The sequence below is a fragment of the Phascolarctos cinereus genome, unplaced genomic scaffold (genome assembly GCF_003287225.1).
Source record: "Phascolarctos cinereus isolate Bilbo 61053 unplaced genomic scaffold, phaCin_HiC Scaffold_5;HRSCAF=322, whole genome shotgun sequence".
Taxonomy (NCBI): Eukaryota; Metazoa; Chordata; class Mammalia; order Diprotodontia; family Phascolarctidae; genus Phascolarctos; species Phascolarctos cinereus.
In genome coordinates, this window is record NW_027555958.1 from 359,626,634 (window position 1) to 359,650,059 (window position 23,426).

At 35.3% G+C, this 23,426-nt stretch overlaps 1 protein-coding gene across 1 annotated transcript in view; it reads right to left on the minus strand.

Annotated features, from left to right (window-relative positions):
* Positions 1–23,426, minus strand: part of IARS2 (isoleucyl-tRNA synthetase 2, mitochondrial) — a 79,425-nt gene that overhangs the window by 43,305 nt on the left and 12,694 nt on the right. The window contains exons 2-11 of the mRNA XM_020982239.2: positions 19,808–19,930; positions 12,845–13,004; positions 10,989–11,137; positions 10,857–10,906; positions 10,657–10,766; positions 10,126–10,216; positions 8,532–8,647; positions 4,074–4,243; positions 2,808–2,898; positions 1,976–2,127 (exon numbers count right to left, since the gene is read on the minus strand). Coding sequence (XP_020837898.1) covers positions 1,976–2,127; positions 2,808–2,898; positions 4,074–4,243; positions 8,532–8,647; positions 10,126–10,216; positions 10,657–10,766; positions 10,857–10,906; positions 10,989–11,137; positions 12,845–13,004; positions 19,808–19,930 — 1,212 coding nt within the window. The remainder of the gene's footprint in view (positions 1–1,975; positions 2,128–2,807; positions 2,899–4,073; positions 4,244–8,531; positions 8,648–10,125; positions 10,217–10,656; positions 10,767–10,856; positions 10,907–10,988; positions 11,138–12,844; positions 13,005–19,807; positions 19,931–23,426) is intronic.

Genomic DNA, 23,426 nt, shown 5'->3' on the forward strand with positions numbered 1-23,426 from the left:
ATAGGTGGGGCGCAGTTAGTTGGCGCAGTGGATAAAGCTCCGGCCTTGGTGTCAGGAGGACTTGAGTTCAAATGTAACCTCAGACACATGACATTTACTAGCTGTGTGACCCTGGGCAAGTCACTTAACCCCAACTGCCTCACCAAAAAGCAAAAAAATAAAATAAAATAAAAAGGTGGACACAAATGCCTTTTTCTAAGAGCTTCTCTTTTGGTATATAACAAGAAAACATTAGCCTTTGACTTTAGGACTTCTAGTTAGGACTAACAGTACAAATGTTGAATTTAGCTGTAAAAAATGCTTGCATCCAATTGCAACACCCCCAAAAGCCCCAAGATGGCAATGCTACCCAATGTGGCTCTGTATCCTTGAATTTATTTTGTTTTTCTTTCTCCTTTAGTTACAATATTCAACTATTACATTCTTGTATTATCTGTTGCATTTAACAGTATCAGGTTTCCTCCTATTAATTTGAAGAATGTGTGGAACATTTTACACTTGTCTCACGAAAACTTTTAATGTCTTTTTTTTTAACCTATGTGGCTTTCAACCTACTTTTAAAAACGTAGATTGATTGCCCCCACTTAGAATAAAAAATGTTCTCTGTCTCTACTTTAACTTTACACATCTGTGAAAGGATGAATGAGTAAGGACCCATATTAGGATTGTTTAATTTAACTATAGATTCCATTCACACTATATTCCTAATTTGAGACTAACCTTTTAACCAAATTCAGGTCAAACCAAAAGGAGATTAAAACAATAACAGGGAACTGGCCAATAGTAATGGGGTCTTTTTCTATTTTAAAATGGTACCCAAAACACAGAATGTTTTAAACTAACCTACAAGCTAATCCACATGTTGAAAGTTGAAAAATATATACTTGGTTAGAAAACCCAAGTCTAATTTCAATATAGCATCCCAATTCAAAACTTTTCATATTATAACTACTAAAATGCTCTATGAAAATTGGGGAAGACTTTTATGAAATGATGCAAAGTGAAGTGAGAAGAACCAGAACACTGTACGCAGTAACAGCGATATTGTAATGATGATCAACTGTGAAAGACTTAGCTACTCTAATCAATACAACGATCCAAGACAATTTGAAAGGACCCATGATGAAAAATGCTATCCACCTCCAGAGAGACAACTGGTGAACTCTGAATGCAGACTGAAGCATATTTTTTTCAGTTTCTTTTTCTTTTTTTTTCCAACATGGTTAATATGGAAAAATGTTTTACATGACTACACATGTATAACTAATATATTACTTGCCTTCTCAATGAGTAGGGTAGGGGTTGGAAAGAGGGAGAGAATTTGGAACTCAATATATTTAAAAATGAATGGTAAAAATAAATAAATAATAAAAAAGTTTTTAGAAATGAAATGCTTCATAAAAATGTTTCTACATAGTTTAAAAACTTTTACCTCGAGTTCAAAAATATTATCTTATCATAATGAAAATTAATTTTTCTGAAGCATAGAATTCCAAGTTGAATGATTAAGATAATAATTGTTAAATATAGTACTATAGTTTTAAACTATATATATATATATACACACACATATATATACACATATATATATATACACACACATATATATATATTTTTTAACAAAGAACAGCTACTTCTGTTGAGATTTTATTATCATTTAATGTAGCAGTATATATGTATGTAGCAGCATGAGAGTCAAAAGACCAAGATTATACATCTTGCAACTAATAAGTTAGCTGTGCAACCCTGCCCATATCATATAACCTCCTTGGCCATGTTTTACCATTTTAAAAACAAAGATTATAGACTAAATGATCTTGAAGGTCTTATCAAGCTTTAAGCTTCAAAGATTTTTACAATTCTATGAATGCAAGCCAGTAGAAATGAAATATGTCCCTTCAAAGACTATATGTGTATATAATTCTGGGGGAGGAGTCAATTCTATTTTATAGGAAAAGTGATTCAAGCCTGGTACCTTAGCTGTAGCTGTCATATTTTCTATCTTTACAAACCACTGCTTGCTAGGGCGAATAATCACTGGTTTCTTTGTCCTCCAGTCATAGGGATAACTATGTGTAAATTTCTCCTCCTTTAGCAAATTCTTTGTAGATTTAAGCATCTTTATCACTATTTAAAGAAAAAAAAAGAAAATACTAAATTAGATATAAGAAGGTATATAGCACTCTAAAACCTCCCAACACAATCCCAACTATTCCACAGTGTAGAATATGGGCTAGCAGTTGCTATCACTGAAAATACCCACTACCCTGGTATAAAAGTCAACGTCTGTAGAACCCCTGATAGAAAAGGGGTCACTCTTTCAGAAAAAAGAGGGAAAAGTGTGGGCAGATAATAGGTTTAACAACTATTATTACACATAATAGAGGCAACTGCCTCTTCAGTTGAAAGCAAAGGTAAAGGTCAAGTTGCTATACAGAACCATAAGAACCAGAGTCACTCCACAATATCAATCTAGAAAATCTTTTGGAATTTTACAAAACACTCAAATTTATTCTTTTCTTGGCTTAATTAGAGGGGTTTCATTATTAAATCCATTCTTCCATGAATCTATCAAGTCACAGACTGCTGAATGAAACATTGCTACTAAGTGACTCAATTAAAAATACAAAGAAGTATACCATTTGGCAAAATATATTAAAATAAGCCACTTAAAGGTGTGGCTTTCTTCAGCAAAGAGTCACCTCAAGTTACAAAACTCTAAAAACTAGAGGAAAAGAGACACAGATGCTACTTGCTTCTGCTACCCACAGAATGTGCTTGGATGACAAGCAGAGTAAACACTGAACCAGTATCAGATCCTTCCTCAAGGACATTCTTGTTCTCAAGTTCGTTTCCTGCAGCTTCTGTGAAATTCCCAAGTTCATCCACCAAACAATCCTAGGAGGTTCATTTTAGTCAATTAAAACAAAATGTTAAAGAGACATCATCTTGTTGAGACATCTGACAATATAGACAAAGAATCAACAATGAGATAAGATAATAATGAATTCTTGCTCTATAATGAAAATGTGGATAAATTTTAGTTCTAATTACACGGCTTCAAATTTCTGTGTTTACAAAATATCTGAAGCACTAAGGTATCCACCTGAAGTTTAATAACAGAAGCTATCAAAGTGTTTCAGTTCAAACAAGAAAATGTCAGATCCAAGTTTCATGTATGAAATGAGAGGTAAGAGATCATTTTTAAAGTCCTTCTAGGTGACAGTATGAAATTCTGATATAATTTAGACTCAACTAAGACAAAATTCATAGTAGACAGGTACTAGACTAAGGTTTACTTAAAAAATTTTTTTTCTAAATATAAAATTACAAAAGGAATTTCCTACTTAAGCAATAAACATACAAAACACTTAAAACCATCTCCATTATAAAAAGCACTAACTGGAAATGCCCTTTACGTATCAGAACAGCTGAGACAGGGTCTCTTCTTAAGATGATTTTGTAACCATTAGTTTTTTTATAGTACCTGGGAAGTAGTGAAACCATATTCAAATATTCATTTCTTATATCACTCTCTTAATTAATTACTGAAACTGAGTTAAAGGCAACTGATATCCTTGAAAGAGAACCTACTCTAGGACCAGAGAACCTAGGTTCAAACTCTGCCTCTGACACTCACTATATGCCTTGAAACAATTCACTTAACCCCTCCAGGCCTGTTTCCTTATCTGTCAAAGAAGGGGATTAGACTAGATGGCTTGTGAGGTTGCTTCCAGCTGTAGATCTATGACCTTATCCTTTCTCAGTTAGTTCCAAAAAAAAGAAAGGTTTCACTAAACAATTTCAAATTGAACAAATCCTAATTTTTATAGTTCACAAAATCATAGACTTAGAGCTAGAAAGAATTGTAGGTCATCTAGTTCCACCCCCATATTTTACAGAGTCAGAAAATGAGAACCAGAGAAGGGAAGTACAAGTAATAAATGAAAGGGCTGGGAGTAGATGAAAAAGAATGGAATAAACTACAACATAAGGTGTCAGAATGAATTACGTTAATTCGATAAAAGCAATAAATAGCTACTCTTTCAAAAAAAGAGAACAACAAATGCTACCATGGGCAGCTTGTGCATAGAAGCTACACTGTAATCTTCCATCCCGTGAGCTGGGGCTACATGAACCAAGCCTGTGCCTTTGGTCAAAGTTACATGATGGGCAGGTAAGAGTGGAGAGACTCTGTCCGAAATTGTAGGATGAGCACAAGAACCACTATCCATATCAGCTCCTAAAAGGAAAGAAAACAACCATTAGAAAATTTTATATTCAGATCTTCTTTTAATTCTTTCTAGCAGATCTGATCCTAAGCTCTTTGAGAGCAGGTTTGTGTCATACTTATGACCTCATTGCCTGGCACAGTGTATAGAAGACATTTAATACACGTTTGTTGCTTTGAATTTGATGCAAGATTAGGGGAACAGCACATTGCTAACAACTTTCCTGTTACGTGAATTATATAAGCACTTAAGAAAGGTACACCAAGTTGATTCAATACGAATCCTGGCCAATCCTTCAGGACCTGTGAGAGGATATGGTTCCTGTCCTCCAGAAAACTAACTCCAAAGATTAGGTCCACAACCCAACATGAGCTTGTGAATTTTCCTTATTCTCTCTGATGCCTGAATTTATCTAAATATTTTTAAAAGTTACTTGTATCTGCTACTTGTATCACTTCCTGGGTTAACAAATTCTGTAAGCCTGATGTTTAAAACATTACTTTATGAAGTTGATCTTAAAACCAAACCTTTAAAAATCAGGGAGAATGGTAGGAGTGAGGAAGAAGAATAAATAAGATACTTTTAATTACCTAGTTCAACAAAATTTGGCAAGTCTATCCCATAAACTTCAACCATTTCCCAAAACTGATGTTTTTTTTTAATTTCTTTTCACCTATCTCCATATCTCTTGATGATTTTAGCTGACTTTTTACTCTCTTTAGCTTCACTGTGCTTTTACAGAGGCAGTCGACCACTTTGCCTTCCAGCTGAACACAGCCCTCAACACTCAAAGTGTGCTCCAAATCAGGTGAAAATATGCTTCCTATCTGATTTTAATGAGTTGTTATATTAACAAAAATATATATTATATATAACAGTATATAATATTATATGTAATTGTATGTAAATTATATGTACATGTGCATGTGCAAGTGTGTATACACACAGCCTATAAAGATCCTTCTATACAGTTTAGTGGACTCTATTTCTATTGGTATTTCACACCACTGCAGCAGACGAAATTGCAGAAATAATACAGACTATAACTGCGTATCATTTTAAGCACTTTGGAGAAAGGGACTCTCTTCATTTGTTTCAGTCAGTCAACAGACGTGTATTAAGTGTTTAGTATGTTCCAGGCACTGTGCTATTTTTACCTCTATGCCTAGTGAATAAACAGTAGTGCCGTGAACATAGCATTCAACTTTAACAAATATCTGCTGAATGAATGAACCAAGTTTTTTGTTGTCAAAGGGTAGTACTCCTGATGCTGCTTAGCACTTTGTTGCCTTTTAGAATTGCAGAGTTTGGGGAAGAGCAGCCACCACCAGGGGTGCCCTAATTCCTCTGCCTTCCCTTTCCCCATTCCATGGAAGACCATCCTGGTTGAAAGTGCCAAGGACATGAGGGCATCCAACCCTTCTCTCCTAATTCCAGCAGAGCCATCAACTCTCCCCACTGGAGGCAGCCTAATCCCTTTCTTTCTCGTTTGCCAGAGATGCCTGATAGGGTTTGAATGAGATGGTAGTTAACAACTCCCTTTCTTCTGATGAGATGAAGGTTTACAAAGCCTTACCATCTGCTCTGCCACTGTTTCCTAAGGTCCTTCACACTTTATCATTTGTCCAGACTACTCTGAACACTGCCAGCTTAACTACAAAAATAACCTAAAGACCTCTGGATCTTGATATTTGCTCCTTTACTTAACCCCTTAGGACTTCCAGGTCATTCAATCTGCCAGATAGATAAACTGTCTTTTATGTTTTATCTCTTCCAAGTGTGAACTCCTTGAGAAGGGTCTGTCTAGCTTTTTATATTTGTATCCCCAGATCCTTAGCACAGTGCTTGGCACACAGTAAGCACTTAACTGCTCATTTATTCATTACTCAAATTGGGTTGGTAGCATTAGTCAACAGGCTGTAATAATTGATAGTTCATTTTGTAGAGAATGGCTCAGAACCTCTCAGCTCACAAGAGTAGTTTGAACTATTTTTCCCTAAAAGAATTCTCTTTTAGCTGAATACAATGAATTTCATTTGACACTCTCTCCACACTCCATACATACAAACTCTCAAGACATTCAATGAGTTTCAGTATCTTCCCCTTGGGGCAGCTAGATGGCACAGTGGATAGAGCACCGGCCCTGAATTCAGGAGGACCTGAGTTCAAATCCGGCCTCTCAGACACATAACACTTACTAGCTGTGTGACTCTGGGAAAGCCACTTAACCCCATTGCCTAACCAAAAAAAAAAAATCTTCCCCTTCAAGTTCGGTCAGTCAGCTTAGCATTTCATTACCTATAAATGCCCTTTCCCAGAAAATATGTAATAGATATTATGAACTACATTTCACATTTGTTCATCTAATTAAGTGCTTATTTATATTTACCCTTTCACTTTACTTTCCCTAAACTAAATCCTGATGTATATCAAAATACACCTGACAATCCTGTGACAAACCACTTTTAAAAATCATTGTTAATCCGAGACAAAAGCCCCTGAACATCAACAAATTTAAGTTTGTCAGTACCCCTTGTTCAGATGCTTATTTACTCTCTCAAATAATCTAGTCAAGCAAGATTTCTTTTACAGGAACCACACTGACTTTCCTCATAGACATTATATTTGCTGAAGACTAGTTTTCAAACTAAGGAAGTGGGATCCACTCCTTTGTCCTTTCAAAGATTTCCCTGAATTAATATGATGGATTGGATTCACACCAGCAATCCTACAATACTCTATCTGCACAATGGTCATTCAGAACTAAGCCTGACCATTTAGGTTTATATACCCTCAATTTTATTACTGAGTTCCTTGGATTAATGACATCAAGCTTATGATTCTTTTGTAACTAGTTTGTTGATAAGGGCAGCAAAAATTTTTTTATGTTAACCTCAAATACAAAACAAGGGAAAAAAAAACATTGTCATGTACATAGCAGAAGATAAGAAAGGATTCATTATCAAACAATAAATTTTCATTTCAAGAAAACCTATATAATAAATACTACACACTGTTTTCAAAGCTGCCCAGCTTTTCTCTGCTTCCTTGTTGGTTTTCTCTTGTTCGCTGCTGTGCATTTTAATTTTTTCCCCCTCCCTTTCACCCCAGAGAAGGCCACAATTAAGCATAGAGATATATACATATATATAGATATCTATAAACATACATATATCTACACATATATGTAAGACTATACTATGCTTATTTCCACCTGTTATCTGAAGGTGGACAGTAACTTCCTTCATAAGTCCAAGTCTTTCCATGTTTTTCTAAATCAACCTATTCACCATTTCCTACACTACAGCAAGATTACAGGCAGCACAACTTCTAAAAAAGGAAATACTGTGAATATCTTCTTCAGAAAAGAGGGAAGTAAAGAATTCATGGAAGCCTCTCACTTTACTGAAATTACTTATTTTAAAATGATAATCATGAGACCTCAATGAATTTCTAATTGACTTTCTGCTTATTACTTGTACTGCCTTTCATATATTTTAAAAATACCTGATTATTTGTTATCTTCAAATTCTTTAATGAATAATTAATTTCAAGGCATTTGATATCATATTTAGTGATTCACATAGTTACTTTAATTGAATAAAGTTTTCATCTTTCTTTTTTCTGAAAATGTCACATCTTCTAGCCTAGTCCCTTTCATTTTCCCGGTTATTCATGTAAGGTTTTTGAGACTAGTTTTTTTAAAACCATGACACAGATTTTTTTCCTAGTCTTCTAAGAGTTATTATTCACCAGTCTTTAGATGTCATCCAGTATTATTTATATTTTATCTACTTTATAAGGTCACCAACTCTTTCGGTCTTCTGAGCTGAAACTTCCAAATTACAGTTACTTATGATTTGGTTATATCTTTTGACAGAAGATGCTTTTAGTTTGCTTTCTAGAACTCATCCATTTTCTCCACAATCAAAATTCTGACTCTTGAAAATGTAATTTCTCCTCAAAAGTATTAAACAAGTTTTTAGCAGTGTGCATGTGTGTAAAAATTCAGCAGTGTGTGTACAAACACACATATGTGTATGTATGTATATTATATGGATATTTTAAGAAACTCCATCAGTTATGTAAATAGGCATATAATTTGTTCATGAATATTTCTGTATTTTACATACACCTAATGTATGTTCTTTTCAAGTATCATTCCCTCCTGTTAAAAGCCAAGCTGCCAGAAGAGAAAGGTAATGTCTATCATTTTTTAAAAGTAGGAAGCAAAGCACTACATTTAAATCAGTATTTTATGTAACTGATAAACATGATGTTCCAATTATTTATCTTTACCTAAAAATGTTGAAATAACCTCAAATTCTGTTCCCAAAAGAACAGCTATAGATGATACTTTTTCAGCAGCCACTATATAAAATTCTCCAGAGTTGGCACATTTGACGATGGAATACCTAGAGTGAAATATTACAAATCTATTAGTAGTAATAACACAAGAAATCACTGATGTCTATGCTTATTGTACTGGAACTAACTTAAAGAGGAATTCTGGTTTTTTTTAAGTTATTTATTTTTACTTTTTAACAATCACTTCCATAAGCTTTTGAGTTTTAAATCGTCTCCCCTTCCCTTCCCACCTCCCTCCCCAGGACTGCGTGCAATCTGATATAGGTTCTACATATATGTTCCTATTACATATATTTTCACATTAGTCATGTTGTAAAAAAGAATTAGAACCAACAGGAGGAACCACAAGAAAGAAGAAAGAAATCAAAACAGAAGAAAAAAAAAAGAGCATGCTTCAATCTGCATTCAAACTCCATAGTTCTTTCTTTGGATGTGGATAGCATTTTCCATCATGAGACCTTTGGAGATGTCTTAGATCCCTGCACTTCTGAGAAGAGTTAAGTCTATCAAAGTTAGTCATTGCACAACATGGCTGTTACTGTGTACAACGTTCTCCTGGTTCTGATCACTTCGCTCAGTATCAGTCCATACAAGTCTTTCCAGGTTTTTCTGAAGTCTGCCTGCTCATAATTTTTTATAACACAACAGCATTCCATTACATTCATATGCCACAACTTGTTCAGTCATTCTCTAATTGTTAGACATCCCCTCAATTTCCAATTCTTTGCCACCACAAAAAGAGCTGCTATAAATATTTTTGTACATGTGGGTCCTTTTCCCATTTTTTTGATATCTTTGAGATACAGCCTGAAGGAGGAATTCTTAAAAGGACTCTAGACAAGAAACTAACTCCTAATCTCTTCCTAATATAAATAACATTTGCATTGCTGCCTAGCTTCTCAGAGGAGAGAGCCCCAGCCTTAGGGTCAGGATAATCAGGGCTCAAGCCTGGCTCTGACACATTGGGTATGTAACTCAGGAAGTCATTTAACCTCTCAGTGCTCCAGGCCAGCAGTGTCAAACTCCAAGAGAAGCAGGAGCCACGATTCACTACATACGAAACCCGGTGGGCCACTTATTAACTTAGTTTTAAAATGTAAGGTTACTCATGTTTTCTTACATTTTTATTTTGTTAAATATTTGCCAATTCCATTGTAATCTAGAAGGAGCACCCTGGAAAGGGTTGTGGGGCATCAGAAGGCCTGGGGCCATATGTGCTCTAGGCAAATCCTTCTAGATTCAGAGTTGCAGGGGAAGCGCTGACCTGTACTAGGAAAAGGCAGGCTGCTTCATAGGAGAGTTTCCTGTAACAAATAAAATCACAGATCCAGGTCTTTTCCCTATCCCTTTATAATAACAATTTCAAAGGAAATAGCTAAGCAGAAAGCTTAGAAAATTATAAGAAATTAAATAAATCTAATTAAGTTTGTGATGTCACCAGGATAGTATCCACTAGCTTTCAAGATCTTAAACATTAAATGTGTTACTACCAAATATGGATAAAACAAAGAATCCCAACACATACTTAGATTCTGGCATATAGCAGACAGCCTGATTGGCAGGAATAGTCCAAGGCTGTGTGGTCCAGATTACTGCACTAACAGGCAATGAAATATCTGTAGGAGAGATAGAAATGTGTTGTGAGTGGCCCAATAAACAGCATACTACATCCCTACTGTATGCAGGGTACCCTGGGGGCACTTGGAAGGGCTGGAGGAAGGAGAAAAGGACAAAGAGAACTGAGAAATAGTACTGTCCTTGCCCCAATCTAAATGTATAAAAGATATATACATTTATACAAACAAATCTAGAAAGTACAAACATATGAATCAAGTACAAAATGTTTAAGACTTCAGTTCCAGATGACAGAAAGAGAAAAGATAATATTTAAACAAGGTCTTAAAAATATATGTTTGGGTGGGAAAGGTATTCTAGGCATATGGAAAAACATGAATTTTTAAAAAGTACAAAAGCAAGAAAAATTGCAGGCTAGGGTAAGGGAACAGCAAATATCCCAATGCCACATCTACAACAGAAGAACTACAATAGATCTTACCTAAGACAGAGGTCAGCATGGGAGGAGGTTTCAAGAGTGGGAACTTGACATATATAGAGTGACTGACATGCTCAGGATTATATTCAAGTTCAGCTTCTGCTAATGCAGTCCTAAAATTTTTTAAAACATTAAGTTAACAAATGAATGTTTTGAACTCACTCAAAAACTGTCCCCTTTTACTGCTCACTGGTTAAACATACCTTGCTGAAGGAGACCAAAATACAGGTTTATAAGCTCTATATATTAAATCCTGTAGAAGATAAAATTACATTAAAACAGTATTTTTGTGACACACACTTTAAAATGTTTAAAAATTATTCAAATAAATATACCTTAGCATACATTTGATAGAACATTTTTATTTGTTGGGCCTCATACTTCCCATCAAATGTATAGTAGCAATTATCCCAGTCTGCCATTACACCCCAACGAATAAATGCAGACTTCTGTTTTTCAATAGCTGCTTCTGCAAATGCTCTGGCTGAAAAAGATAACTAATTCTTAAAAAGAAAATATATAGATATGTAATATATACAGCATATATAAACACACACACATATACATTCAATCAAGTTCTTAAAACCTATATTAAGTATATATTCTCCAAAATGTCAAAGATTACATACTGTTAGCATACATGTTAGTACAGATCTGATTTGTAAATCAGTGCTGTGACACTAAAATCACAGAGGCCACTAAACATTTAGCAAAGGAAAGCAAGTTAGAGGGGAAGACAAATAATTTCTACAGTGTATTTCCCTTCCTTGTTATGGCTTCTTGCTAGTTTGTACAAACTAGTGGCATTTATTACCCATCTCAATATACATAGTGAAAGAAGTAAGATAACTGATCTAATCTCCTATCTTTGAAAAGAACTATTCTGTGTAAGAACAAAAAATCATGATACACAATCAACAACTGCATAAATTTCATGTGAGTTTTTTTCTTGTTTACTCCTCACATAAGCAAGGGACTTCATCCATCTTCTCAGATGGGAAAAAGGAGAATGTGAAAGTTTAATTTAAAATTTTAAGCTTGCTTTTGGCTTACAGAACTAGAAATAAAACTACTCGTTGAAGTATCAAGTTCAAGCAATTAGAAGACAAGGCTAAACATGAACACAGCTATACAGGTTTTTAAATTCCTTCTTTCAATACCCAACAGTTAGAGATCCTGATCAGATCCAAAAGCTCTGATTCAATAAGCCTACACTTCCTGGAAAATATAACACCTTTTACAAAAAGTAATTTTTTTGGGGTAGAGAAAAAAAAATTATCTAGGAGATTTCACTGTACTTTAGAGGAGGGAGGAAAACTATAGTTTTAAAAATAAGACCCAGAAATGTTTAGAAAATTCACTTTTAGACTACTGCACATACAGTTAGTTCTGCTATAACCTTTGTTTTGAAAATGCAAATTTGTTCCAACACAATATATTGGGGAACAAATTAAACATAACTTGGATTATGAGTTTGCTTATGCTCAATTTCATCAGTGAGAATGCAGAAAAGTACACCACTTCACAATAACTCACAAGTTGCAAGTTACAACTACTTCCACTTTCTCAAATTAAAATCTCATATTTATTGTGTATCTTCTGGTGCCAAAAAAGCTATAAGCAAAAGTAGGCTGGTCTGTGGCCACTGGTCGCAGAGTTGTGGCTGAGGCAGATCTTTCAAAGTTGTTCACTGTACCAGGGGAACTGGGACACAACACCAAGCAGTAGTCCAAAGCCATCGACACAGCTACTATTAAAAGCAGTACTTATATATTTTTAATTATTTAATATATCTACATCTGTGCCGCTCTTTTTTGTTAGGTTCCTATATTCTTTTAACATATTGCTAACAAAGTTTTTTTTTAATTTTCCTATCAGCTTTGTGATTTTTATTGTGTAATTCTGCATAGCATGCAGTGATTTATTAGAAATGCTTGTCATTTTATACAACTGATTGTAGTCAGACAGGATCAATGTGTAAGATTTGTTTTGCTGAACTTTTTCATCTTTTTTTTAAGCTCTATTGCATGGGATAGTTGGCTAGGTAGGAGAGTAGAGAAAGGATAAATTCACATATTAAGGTGATATGAAAATATTAATAAAAATAGAGCAAATTCTTTTTAAACTAGAAAACTGTGTTTGATCAAGTATATTTGCCGTTATTTAAAATCATAAGACACAGAAAATTTACCTGTCTTTCTAATTTCCATCGGTGAAAGATTCTGAGCTTTTTCTCCAAGTTTTGAAAGTGCTTTTAATTCAATGGGCAACCCATGACAATCCCAACCTGGCACAAAATGCACCTTTGAACCTCTCATCATTTGGAATCGATTAGTCATATCTTTCAAGATCTATAAAAAACCAAAAAATTACAAGCTCCACTTAAATGTAAATGTATCTAATGTTTAAATCTTTAAATATATGGATACAATGTTATCATACAAATATGAAAATAAGTTTGTACATCAATACTTCAAAGATTTTATCCACATGGGAATTCCTTCTATGATGCAGATGTAAACCTACTGAATGTTATAGCTCACACAGGGGAATATATAGATCAATTAGGTGGCTCAGTGGATAGAGTGCTGGGCTAAAATCAGGAAGACCTGAGTTCAAATCCAGCTTCAGACACATTATGAGCTGTGACCCCAGACAAGTAATTTTACCTATTTGCCTCAGTTTCCTTAACTGTAAAAATGAGGATAATTATAGCACCCACCTTGCAGGGTTGTCGCGAGGATCAAATTAGCATGTTTGTACAGTGCTTAGCACAGTGCCTGGCCCAGAGCAGACATTCTATAAATACTTATTCTCTTCTTCAACTCCCTCTAAGAGATGGTTTAAAGAGTAATAACGGACAAAAAACCCCCCAAACTTGTTGGTCTATACCACAGCTTGTCCAGCCTTCAAGACCAGCTTCACTCCATGATGTAATAAAGAAACCTTTATTTAATACAGACAGATAGTGAGAATATGTGATTTTATTGGTAACAAGAAATGAAGAAATTCTGTCTACCAATGCCTATCAGCCCCCATGTGCATGTGCCTTTTGATCCAGCATTACCACTGCTAGGCCTATACCCAAAAGATATCAAAGAAAATGGAAAAAGTCCTTTATACACAAAAGTACTTATAGCACTTCTTCTGATGGTTGTAAACAACTGGAAACTAAGGGAACGTCCATCAATTTGGAACAGTCAAATAAGTTATGATATATGAATGTGACAAAGTATTATTGTGTGTAAGAAATGAGGAAATAGATGATTTCAAAAAAATGGAAAGACAAATGAAATGACACAGAGTAAAGTTAAGCAGAATCAAAACAATTTATACTATAACATCCATATTGTAAAAATGAACACTTTCAAGGATTTATATAAACTGATGAAAAATGAAATGACTAGATCAGGAGAATAATTTATACTCTAACAACCTTGTAAAAACAAACAACTTTGAAAGCTCTAAGAAGTATGACTGATGCACTGACTACTCATGAATCAGGAGCAGAGGTGTCAAACGTTCCACTGACTAGCAGTATGCTGCCTACTACACACCCCAATGAGGCCAGAACCATGTGTTGCTATACTAATTAAAAATATATATATAAACATGTCTTTGTCTAAGTCAATATGGCAGTCCACAGGGATTCCTATACTGTATGTGGTTTGATGATCCCCTCTTTGTATTTGAATTTGACATCATGATTCTAAAGGACCAAAGATGAAACAAAGTGACACATACAGGATGCAGAACGATACACATATATTTTTGTACACAGTAATTTATGGAATTTTTTCTTCAGCTATACATATTTATTTATGCGGGGGGACAATCAGGGTTAAGTAACTTGTTCTGGATCACACGGTTAGTAAGCGTATGAGGCCAGATTTGAACTCAGGTCCTCCTGACTCTAGGGCCAGTGCTCTACCCACTGTGCCACTCAGCTGCCCCCATTTATATTTATTTTTTTAAATTTGGATTTTTTCTCAGTGGGGTAGGGGTTAGGAGAAAAAATAGATTTCTGTTAATTTTTTCAAAATAAAGAGATGAGAGGCAGCTAGGTGGCGCCGTGGATAGATCTCCGGCCTTGGAGTCAGGAGGACCTGAGTTCAAATCTGACCTCAGATACATAACACTCACTAGCTGTGTGACCCTGGGCAAGTCACTTAACCCCACTGCCTAACCCCCCCCCAAAAAAAAGAAAGAAAAAAATAAAGATATGAAGGGGGCCCATATAAGTGAAATACATGAGCTCTCAGAAAAGGTCACTGTTTTATTAGTTTCACTTAATTGTTTTGCTTTGTTATAAGAGATTATTCATGAAGTGGGAGAAATCTGTATTGTAAAAAATAAAAATATCAATAAAACTTTAAAAAAAATCCTAAATAAAAACCAAAAAAACCCCAAATGTCCTACCCGTAGCTTATGAAAAATATCCAGCTCTGACTTTGGTAAGCTGGCCTTAATTTGCTTGCCTTTTTTCACTCAGGTGTACTATTAGGATGCAACATCTGCTGAGTTCTCTGGAAAGAAGGGCTGTTCCTCTTTCAGGTCTACTGGATTTCTTGTTATCCATAAGCATGCACACATTCTATGTACCAATGGTGAGTGAAGTCATCTTCACAAAAGTTTTTGTACATTTTTTGTGTGTTTTGACCACAGGGTAGGATTCCTGCCTGCCTCAGTAAACAGGCCAGGGTTAGGTTATATGAAGCAGGCAATTTTTAGGGCACCTTTTTCTAGGTCCTTCCTCATGCCAGGAGGTGAGCAGTGCAATCCTTAAAAAAGGCTACACGGACATCCTGCTGATTCCCTGCTTTATCACTGCTGCCTCGGTCCAGTGAGAAGACAATCTCTATGGCTTGGGCCACCTATATGCAGGGTTGTGACTACACAGTGTACATGCAGGGTTGTGACTACACAGTGTATATTGTCATTTGCCTATCGCCACAGGACTCTGAGTAGGAGTAAAATAATGAAATAGTAAATGGTAAAAGGGTATGAGGGATGTCTTTTGACTAGAGCATAAATTGTATTTAAGTGGGGCAGACTGCACAAAGTCATCAGCCTCACTCTCTCTTCCAGAGTCACTGAAGTCCAGTGGCAAGACAAATGTCAAGGCAACTGGCGATGGCTTGGAATGCAGTGGATGACATTGGTGTCTTCAACGTCTAACCAAGCTTTAAGTGCTCCATGGTGACTGCTTCTGCCGCTTTCATGGCTCATTGGAACAAGTTGTTCACATCTACCTATTCTGCCAGGGAAGTCTCCACATACTTGGGGTAGACAGCCCCCTAATCAGTGATGGGTATGAGGTCTGTTGGTTAACTTCAACCTGGTTTAGCCCATCTACTGAGATGGTCTGACTGGGGTGTGGCTGCTAAGCATGCTATAGCTTCTTGGAGCCAAAGATGGGTTGGGGGGCAATTGGACACCAAAGGCGGAAAGCAGCCCTAGGCTTGGCAGTGCTCACACCAAAGGTACTAGTCTTCTCTGAACGCCCCGTATAACCCAGAATATGGTGTAAAGGTTGGTCTAAGCCTAATTTCTGTTAGACTGTTTTCCAGTTTTCCCACAAGTTTTTATCAAGTGGAGATTTCTTTCTTAAATAATTTATACTTTCTGGTTTATTAAACACTGGGTTGAGTTCCACTGTTTCTGATTTACCCATATCTATACTGATTTATTGATCTACTTCTCTATTTTTTAACCAATACTAAATGGTTTTGATGACTGCCACTTTATAGAACAGTTTGAGGTATGGAAGTGCTATTCCTCTTTGATGTCCTCTTCATAATCTACATTGCTTTGCTTCTCCAAATAAATTTTGTTATTATTTTATCAAGTTCTGTAAAGTATTCCTTTGATAGCTTGGTTGGTATAACATTAAAAGTATAAATTAACATCTCCTATCACTTAGCTACCTTTCCCCACTATCAATTCCTTTCCAGTCTCACCTATAGAGGTGATATGCACAAGTGATCCCATTCCATCCCATCCTCTTAGACAGACCTCCCCCCTCTATTGTTAGAATAAGAGGGATTTTTAGTTAAAACCTTCATTATTAAATGTGTCAGACATAATGATAAGTGCTGGGAATATAAACACAAGCAAAAGGAAAGCCAGCCCCAGCCCTCAAGAGGTCTACATTCTAATGGGGGGGGGAGGTGAGTGGTAAGGGAATGATGATCTGTAATAAAGGAGCTGAAGGAAGGATGGGGAAGAATGGAGAAAGGTAGCATGGGAAAGTCTGAAGGGTTAGGAGCTAAGCCTGGTTAGAAGTGAGTACAGTTGGGGCAGCTAGGTGGCGCAGTGGATAGAGCTGTGGCTTTGGAGTCAGGAGGACCTGAGTAAAAATCCAACCTCAGATACTTGACACTTACTTAGCCATGTGACCCTGGGCAAGTCACTTAACTCCACTGCCTAGCAATAAACAAACCACAACAACAACAACAAATGAACTTTGCCTCACCAAAAAACAGAAGTGAGTAGAGTTATCAGGGGTACTTCTTCAAATGGAGGATTCAGGGAAGAATTCACTAAGCAGAAGAGGAAACAACAGGGATGGAGGTGTCTCCTGTGTAAGAATGTAACTGGAGTGAAGGTGTAAAAATCCTAAGAGTCAGATATTGGGGCAGCTAGGTGGCGCAGTGGATAGAGCACTGGTCCTAGAGTCAGGAGGACCCGAGTTCAGATCCGGCCTCAGACACTTGACACTTACTAGCTGTGTGACCCTAGGCAAGTCACTTAACCCCACTGCCTAGCCACCCCCCACCAACATAAGCTAAGAGTCAGGTATTCACTCATCTTATTTCCACATTTTCATTAACCTTTAATCTCTTCCTGTCTACTGGCTGCTTTCCTCCTTCACACGAAAAATTTCTCAGAAGGGTAGCTAGGTGGTGAAGTGGACAGAGCTCTGACCCTGAAGTCAGGAGGACCTGAGTTCAAATTCAGACTCAGACACCTGACACTTATTAGCTGTGTGACCATGGGTAAGCCACTTAACTTGCCTCACCAAAAAGCCCCCCCCAAATTTTCACTTGATCCATTCATCCTTGTTACCCATCATCCTGTATTTTCTTTCCATGACTCAACTCCTTGAGGAAGTCATCTATAACTGGTTCCTTCCATTTCTCTTCTTAGATCTGGCTTCAGACATTATCATTCCACCTAAACCACTCTTTCCAAAGTTACCAATGATTTCTTCACTGCCAAATCCAAAGGTCTCTTCTCAACACTCACTCTCTTTGACCTCTTTGCAGCCACTGTTGATCACTTTCTCCTCCTTGATATTCTTTTCTCGCTAGGTTTTCAGGACACTTTCTTTCCTGGTTTTCCTCCTACCTATCTGACCACGCTTTCTCAGGTTTTTTTTTTCACTGGATACTCATCTAGATCATTCCCTCTAACCTTAGATGCCCTCCGTGGTTCTTTCCTGAGCCACCTTCTCTTCTCCCTTGATTCAAGTCACTAGGTGCACTCATCAGTTTCCCCAGATTTAATTAGCATCTGGATGCTGATCTCACTCCACCTATTTTTCCCTAACTTCTCTGCTGACTTGTGGTCCTCAAATCTCCAACTGCCTTTCAGACACCTCAAAATGGAGCACAGGTCCAGTCCTTACATCTATCCCCTGTTATCGTCATTATGTAATTTTAACAAAAAATTGTAGTGAGAATATAGTAATGTAGGACACTGACCACAATGACCTGAATATAAGGTGAAGTTTCTAACAGTTGTGTCTTTTGAAAACACAGCTCACCTTATATTCTTAGAAGTGAAACACTGAGAGCCATAGTGCCATGAGCCCCTGGCACAAGCAAGTGCAGCATCCCTTTGTGATTGCTGCTGAAAAGGAAACCTGTTAGTATTGGTTATTTTGATTTATTTTTAATTTGATTATAGGATTACTCCCTTCTCTAGGAAAAGCTAGTCCTAAACTAAGCCAGACTAACATAGTCTCTTAAGTCTAGGTTACCTATAGAGTCAGTGAATAGACAAGATTGATAAGACTATCCTTTAGCAGCATATAATTTAGAGAATAAAATAATCATAGGATTATAAGGCTTTTTTAAAGGCTAAGTTCCCCCTTCTAGAAGATCTATGGGGTCCCTTTAAAGTAGCATCACCTCTAAGGCAAGGACTTCTGGTGTAGGATTAAGAAAGCCTGAGAGGAGATAACGAGTCAGATGACCTGCCCTAGCCAGCTGAATTATGTTCAAAACAAGTTTCTGTAATTTTTATTTTATTCCTCTTTTCTGTTATAAAAATCAGCTCCATAAATCACTCCTTGTATCTAACATCTGAGGAGTCAGATGACCTGGTAAAAATATGCAAATGCTAGTTTTACAAATTAAATCATGAAATGCTCAGTCCTCAGTTCCTTTTTACTTTTATTCTGATATTACTAGCAATTGTGAAATTAGTACTATTACCTCTTGTACAGGCAGAAAAGTACCTATACAAAAGACATTAAAATAACACAGAAGAATAAGAGGAACTGAGTGTTAAGGGAACTATATTAGCCCGACGTAATGGTAGACAACACCGGGTCTGAAACTAAAGGACTTAGATTCTAGTCATGTATTTTTCCGTAACTAGCTATTTGACAACAGAGAAGACATCTTGTGTTTTAAGGTCTGTTTCTTCATCTGTAAAAGGAGGGTCCTTTCAACTCTGGCATTCTAAAATTTAGATTTACTTTTGTTTTAAAATTTCTACTAAATTGGGGCAACTAGATGGTGCAGTGGATAGAGCTTCGGCCTTGGCATCAGGAGGACCTGAGTGCAAATGCAGTCTCAGACCAAATACCAGACCTTGACACTTACTAGCTGTGTTACCTTGGTCAAGTCACTAACCCCAATTGCCTTGCCCCCCCAAAAAAATTCCACTAAGTTTCTTTGTTTATAAAGAGCCTATATTCAAAGCTTTTTCCAAATTGGTACAACCTGCCTAAGATTGTGCTTTCCTGGAAGAGCTTCTGAGAACTCTAGAATACCCCCACAACATAATGAGCCATCAAACTATGACTTTAGGGTACATAACTATAACACATCTTTGACGAGTTGAAAATATATTTTTCAGAGCAAAAACCATGAAAATCTTTGAAGTACACAAGATCAATAAGTAAACGAAAAATTATAAATACCTTATTTAAAGCATGACCAACATGAGCTTCGCCATTAGCATATGGTGGTCCATCAAGAAGACAAAATTCTTCCTTTACATCTCTTTTTCTTTGCCATGAATAAAGTTCTGAAAATCCACATTTCTGCAAAGAGAGAAGAAAAACATTGTATACACTTAATGAACAATTCACCTTACTTTAAGGTAACAAATTCTTAATAAAATAGTAAAAAATTTGGGACCAGCTTAAAAAATATATTAAAGTAGCTATACTGACAGTTTTGCAGTCATTATTTAGATTATTATACTTCATTCTGAATCAGTTTGTACATGTCTTTCTATATTTCTCTATATTAAACATAATCATTGTTTCTTACAGCATGGGAATATTCTTATTATATTGATGTACCACAATTTGTTTAATCATTCCCAAGCTGCTGGGAATCTACTGTTTCTAGTTATTTTGCCACCACTAAAAGCCCTACACTAAATATTCTGGTTTATACTTTTCTTTTTGTCAGTGACCTCCTCAGAGCATATGCCTAACATTGATACTTTAGTCATTTTATTTACATGATTCCAAATTCCACTACTGAATTATTGAACAAATTCACAGCTCCGTCAGCAATGCATTAGCATTCAGTCTTTCCATAAGCCCCACAACATTGATTTTTCCCATGTTTTGTCATTTTTGCTAAGTTAATTTTAAAATTCACTTAATCAAAATTCTTTTATCTTTTGTAATTATCTCTGTTCCTTGATTGGTTAAGAATTTATTTCCTACCCATGGATGTGAAAAGTATATGATCTGCTTCTCTTCTCATTTTTTAATGACATGATCTTTATTCATGTCATGTCTACAAATTTATTCTAGAATACAGTTTAAATTAGTGATCTAAACTTAGTTTCTGCCAGACTGCTTTACAGTTTTCCCAGCAATTCTTATTAAACAAGAATTTCTTTCCTAGATAATTTATGTTTGAGAGTTTGTCAAAGTCTAGGTTATTGGTTATTATCGGTTATTTCTGATTCTTCTTTATGAATATGTTCAATTGAGCTACTTTTCTATTTCTTAACCAGTACCAAATAGTTTTAAGGATTCTACTTTATAAAATGGTTTGAGGTCTAGAATTTTTTCATTATTTCCTTTCATATTCTAAAACCTTTGGTCCTTCAAATTAATTCTGTTACCATTTTTGTCTAGCTATGTAAAATAGAGTTTTGGTAATCTGGCTGATATAAGAACATATTTGCAAATTAACTTTGGTAGCATGGTCATTTTCATTAAATTGTCATGATCTACTCATGAGTCCTGAATAGTCTTTTGGTTATTTAAGTTCTATTTTATTTCTTCAAGGAGCATTTTGTAATTGAATCTAGATATGTGCTGAATGTGCGCAGGAAGGAAAGAAGCAAAGACAGAAGAAAGAAGAAACACAGGGAGGAAGGTTGGTTAAGAAGCCTTGATCTAAGTACTTAAAGGAAAAATTAACTGAATTACTTAACAGGGAGAAATAGAATGCAAAACAGTTAGATTACCCTTTCACATGTAGACAAATCTAACAAAAAAGAAGTACTTGAATGACATTTGTGAAAAATAACATATGCTAGATCTTTGATGATTACTAATAGAAATGAGAGAGAGTGTGCACACGCAGGGGTATGGATTTCTCAGCTGCACATGACTTACCTTTATAAAAAACTGGCCATGTGCTTGAACATAAACAAAGCATAGTGAGCATAAATATTAAACTCATCCTTTACAAGTCACAACCAGAAGAAAATTGTATCAAGATAGAGTATTTGAAGAAAAGAGTCAAACTTAAATGGATACTAAATAATATAAATGCAAAGAATGAATGCGTCAAACACAAAAACAATGAAACAGTAATTTCAAAGAAAATGACAAGATAACATACCAAAACTCTGCACGTGCAACCAATGCAGTCTCAGAGGAAAAATTTATATTTCTAAATACTTTAATCAACAAAAGAAAGAAATAACAGTCAATGAATTGGGCATGCAATAACAGGTAACAATAGAAAAGCAACAAATTAAAAAATCCAAAATAGCCACAAAAAAGGAAATTAAAAAATCTCATTATGACTTGATAGGTAAATGTAGGAGCTGTGTTTTGTTTTTTTTTTTTGTGGGGGGGGGAGGAATTCAAGCAAAAAATCTAATAAAAATAGACAAACAGAAAAAAAAAAAGGAAAACCAAACTGACAAAATCAAAAATGGAAAGAGCTCATAACAAATAAGGAGATGAAAATTAAGTAAATTTCAGGAACTGTTTTGCCCAATTATATGCCACCAAAACTTAAAACTTAAACGAAAGAGGTGAATATTAACAAATATATAAAACATGCTGATTAATAGAAGAAAAATAATTTATAACTAAATTTGAGAAAAAAGAAATTAAAGAAGTCACAAAAACTCACAAAGTAAAAAACTTTAAGGAAAATGGGTTTATGAGTGTATTCTATTAATCATCTGAAGCAAATTAACTTCAATATTAAATTGTTTACAAAAATTGGGAAAACTAATCGTATCAAATTACAACTTCTGTAGGAGAAGTGAGAAAAAATTGAGCTAAATAAGAAAAAACTATGAAAGAGACAAAAAATTTAAATAAATACTTTAGTACTTAAAGTAACAAAAAGTTAGAACATAAGCTCTTTTTGAGTAAGGATTATTTTATTCATTTAATTTGTATCTCTAGTGTCTAGCACACTGGTAGATAGTTAATACTTAATAAAAAACTTCTCAATTAAATGATTAACTGAAAGAACTGGAAATACTGCGGGGGCCCATCAATTAGTAAAAGCCTAAGAAAATACAGTATGTAAAAATAATGAATATTACGCCACAAAAATGACAAAAGGAAAAACTTAAGAGAAACTTAGGAAGATCTGTATAAATTCATGCAGAAAAAAGTAAGCAAAACCAGGAGAACAATTTACATAAGGACTGCCATAATGTAAAGTACCTTTGAAAGACTTAAGAACTCTAACCAAGGAAATGGAAAATTATGACTTGAAAAGAAATTACTCTTGGCTGCCTGTTCATAGACTAGAGAACAGAATGATAACACATTTTCAAACAATTTCAATGTACTGATCTGTTTTGCTTGATAAATTATTTGTTACAAGGAAGGGCTTGGGGTCAATAATTAATGAAGGGGAAAAGACTGAAGATTGTGATGATGCAAAAACATTACAAAAGAAAAAGAGTCAAGAAAACATTTAAAAAATACATAGAAGATAGGAGAAGGAACTTCAGAGGGATCACACAATCAGGGTAGTTTTGCTACTCCTGTATTAAATTTAATATAGACAAAAATTGCACTGAACAGAAGTTTAGTTTCATATACAATGCTCTTCTGTTCTTTGTGTATTAAAATTTTCATTTTTGCTGATTTGTTACAATCTTAATAAAGAAAATTTTAAAAATACCAACTCAAACTAATAAGTACAAACTGATTATTCCTAAGAAAACTGGAAGTTTAATGGTTTAGGCATGTAATATTGAACACAAATGAACAGTGCTGAAAATTTGAATGAATTCATGAAACATATCCTGCCCAGCAGTACTTTTTATTTAAAATACCCTTGGATTCATGCAGTTTTCCTAGGCCTCAG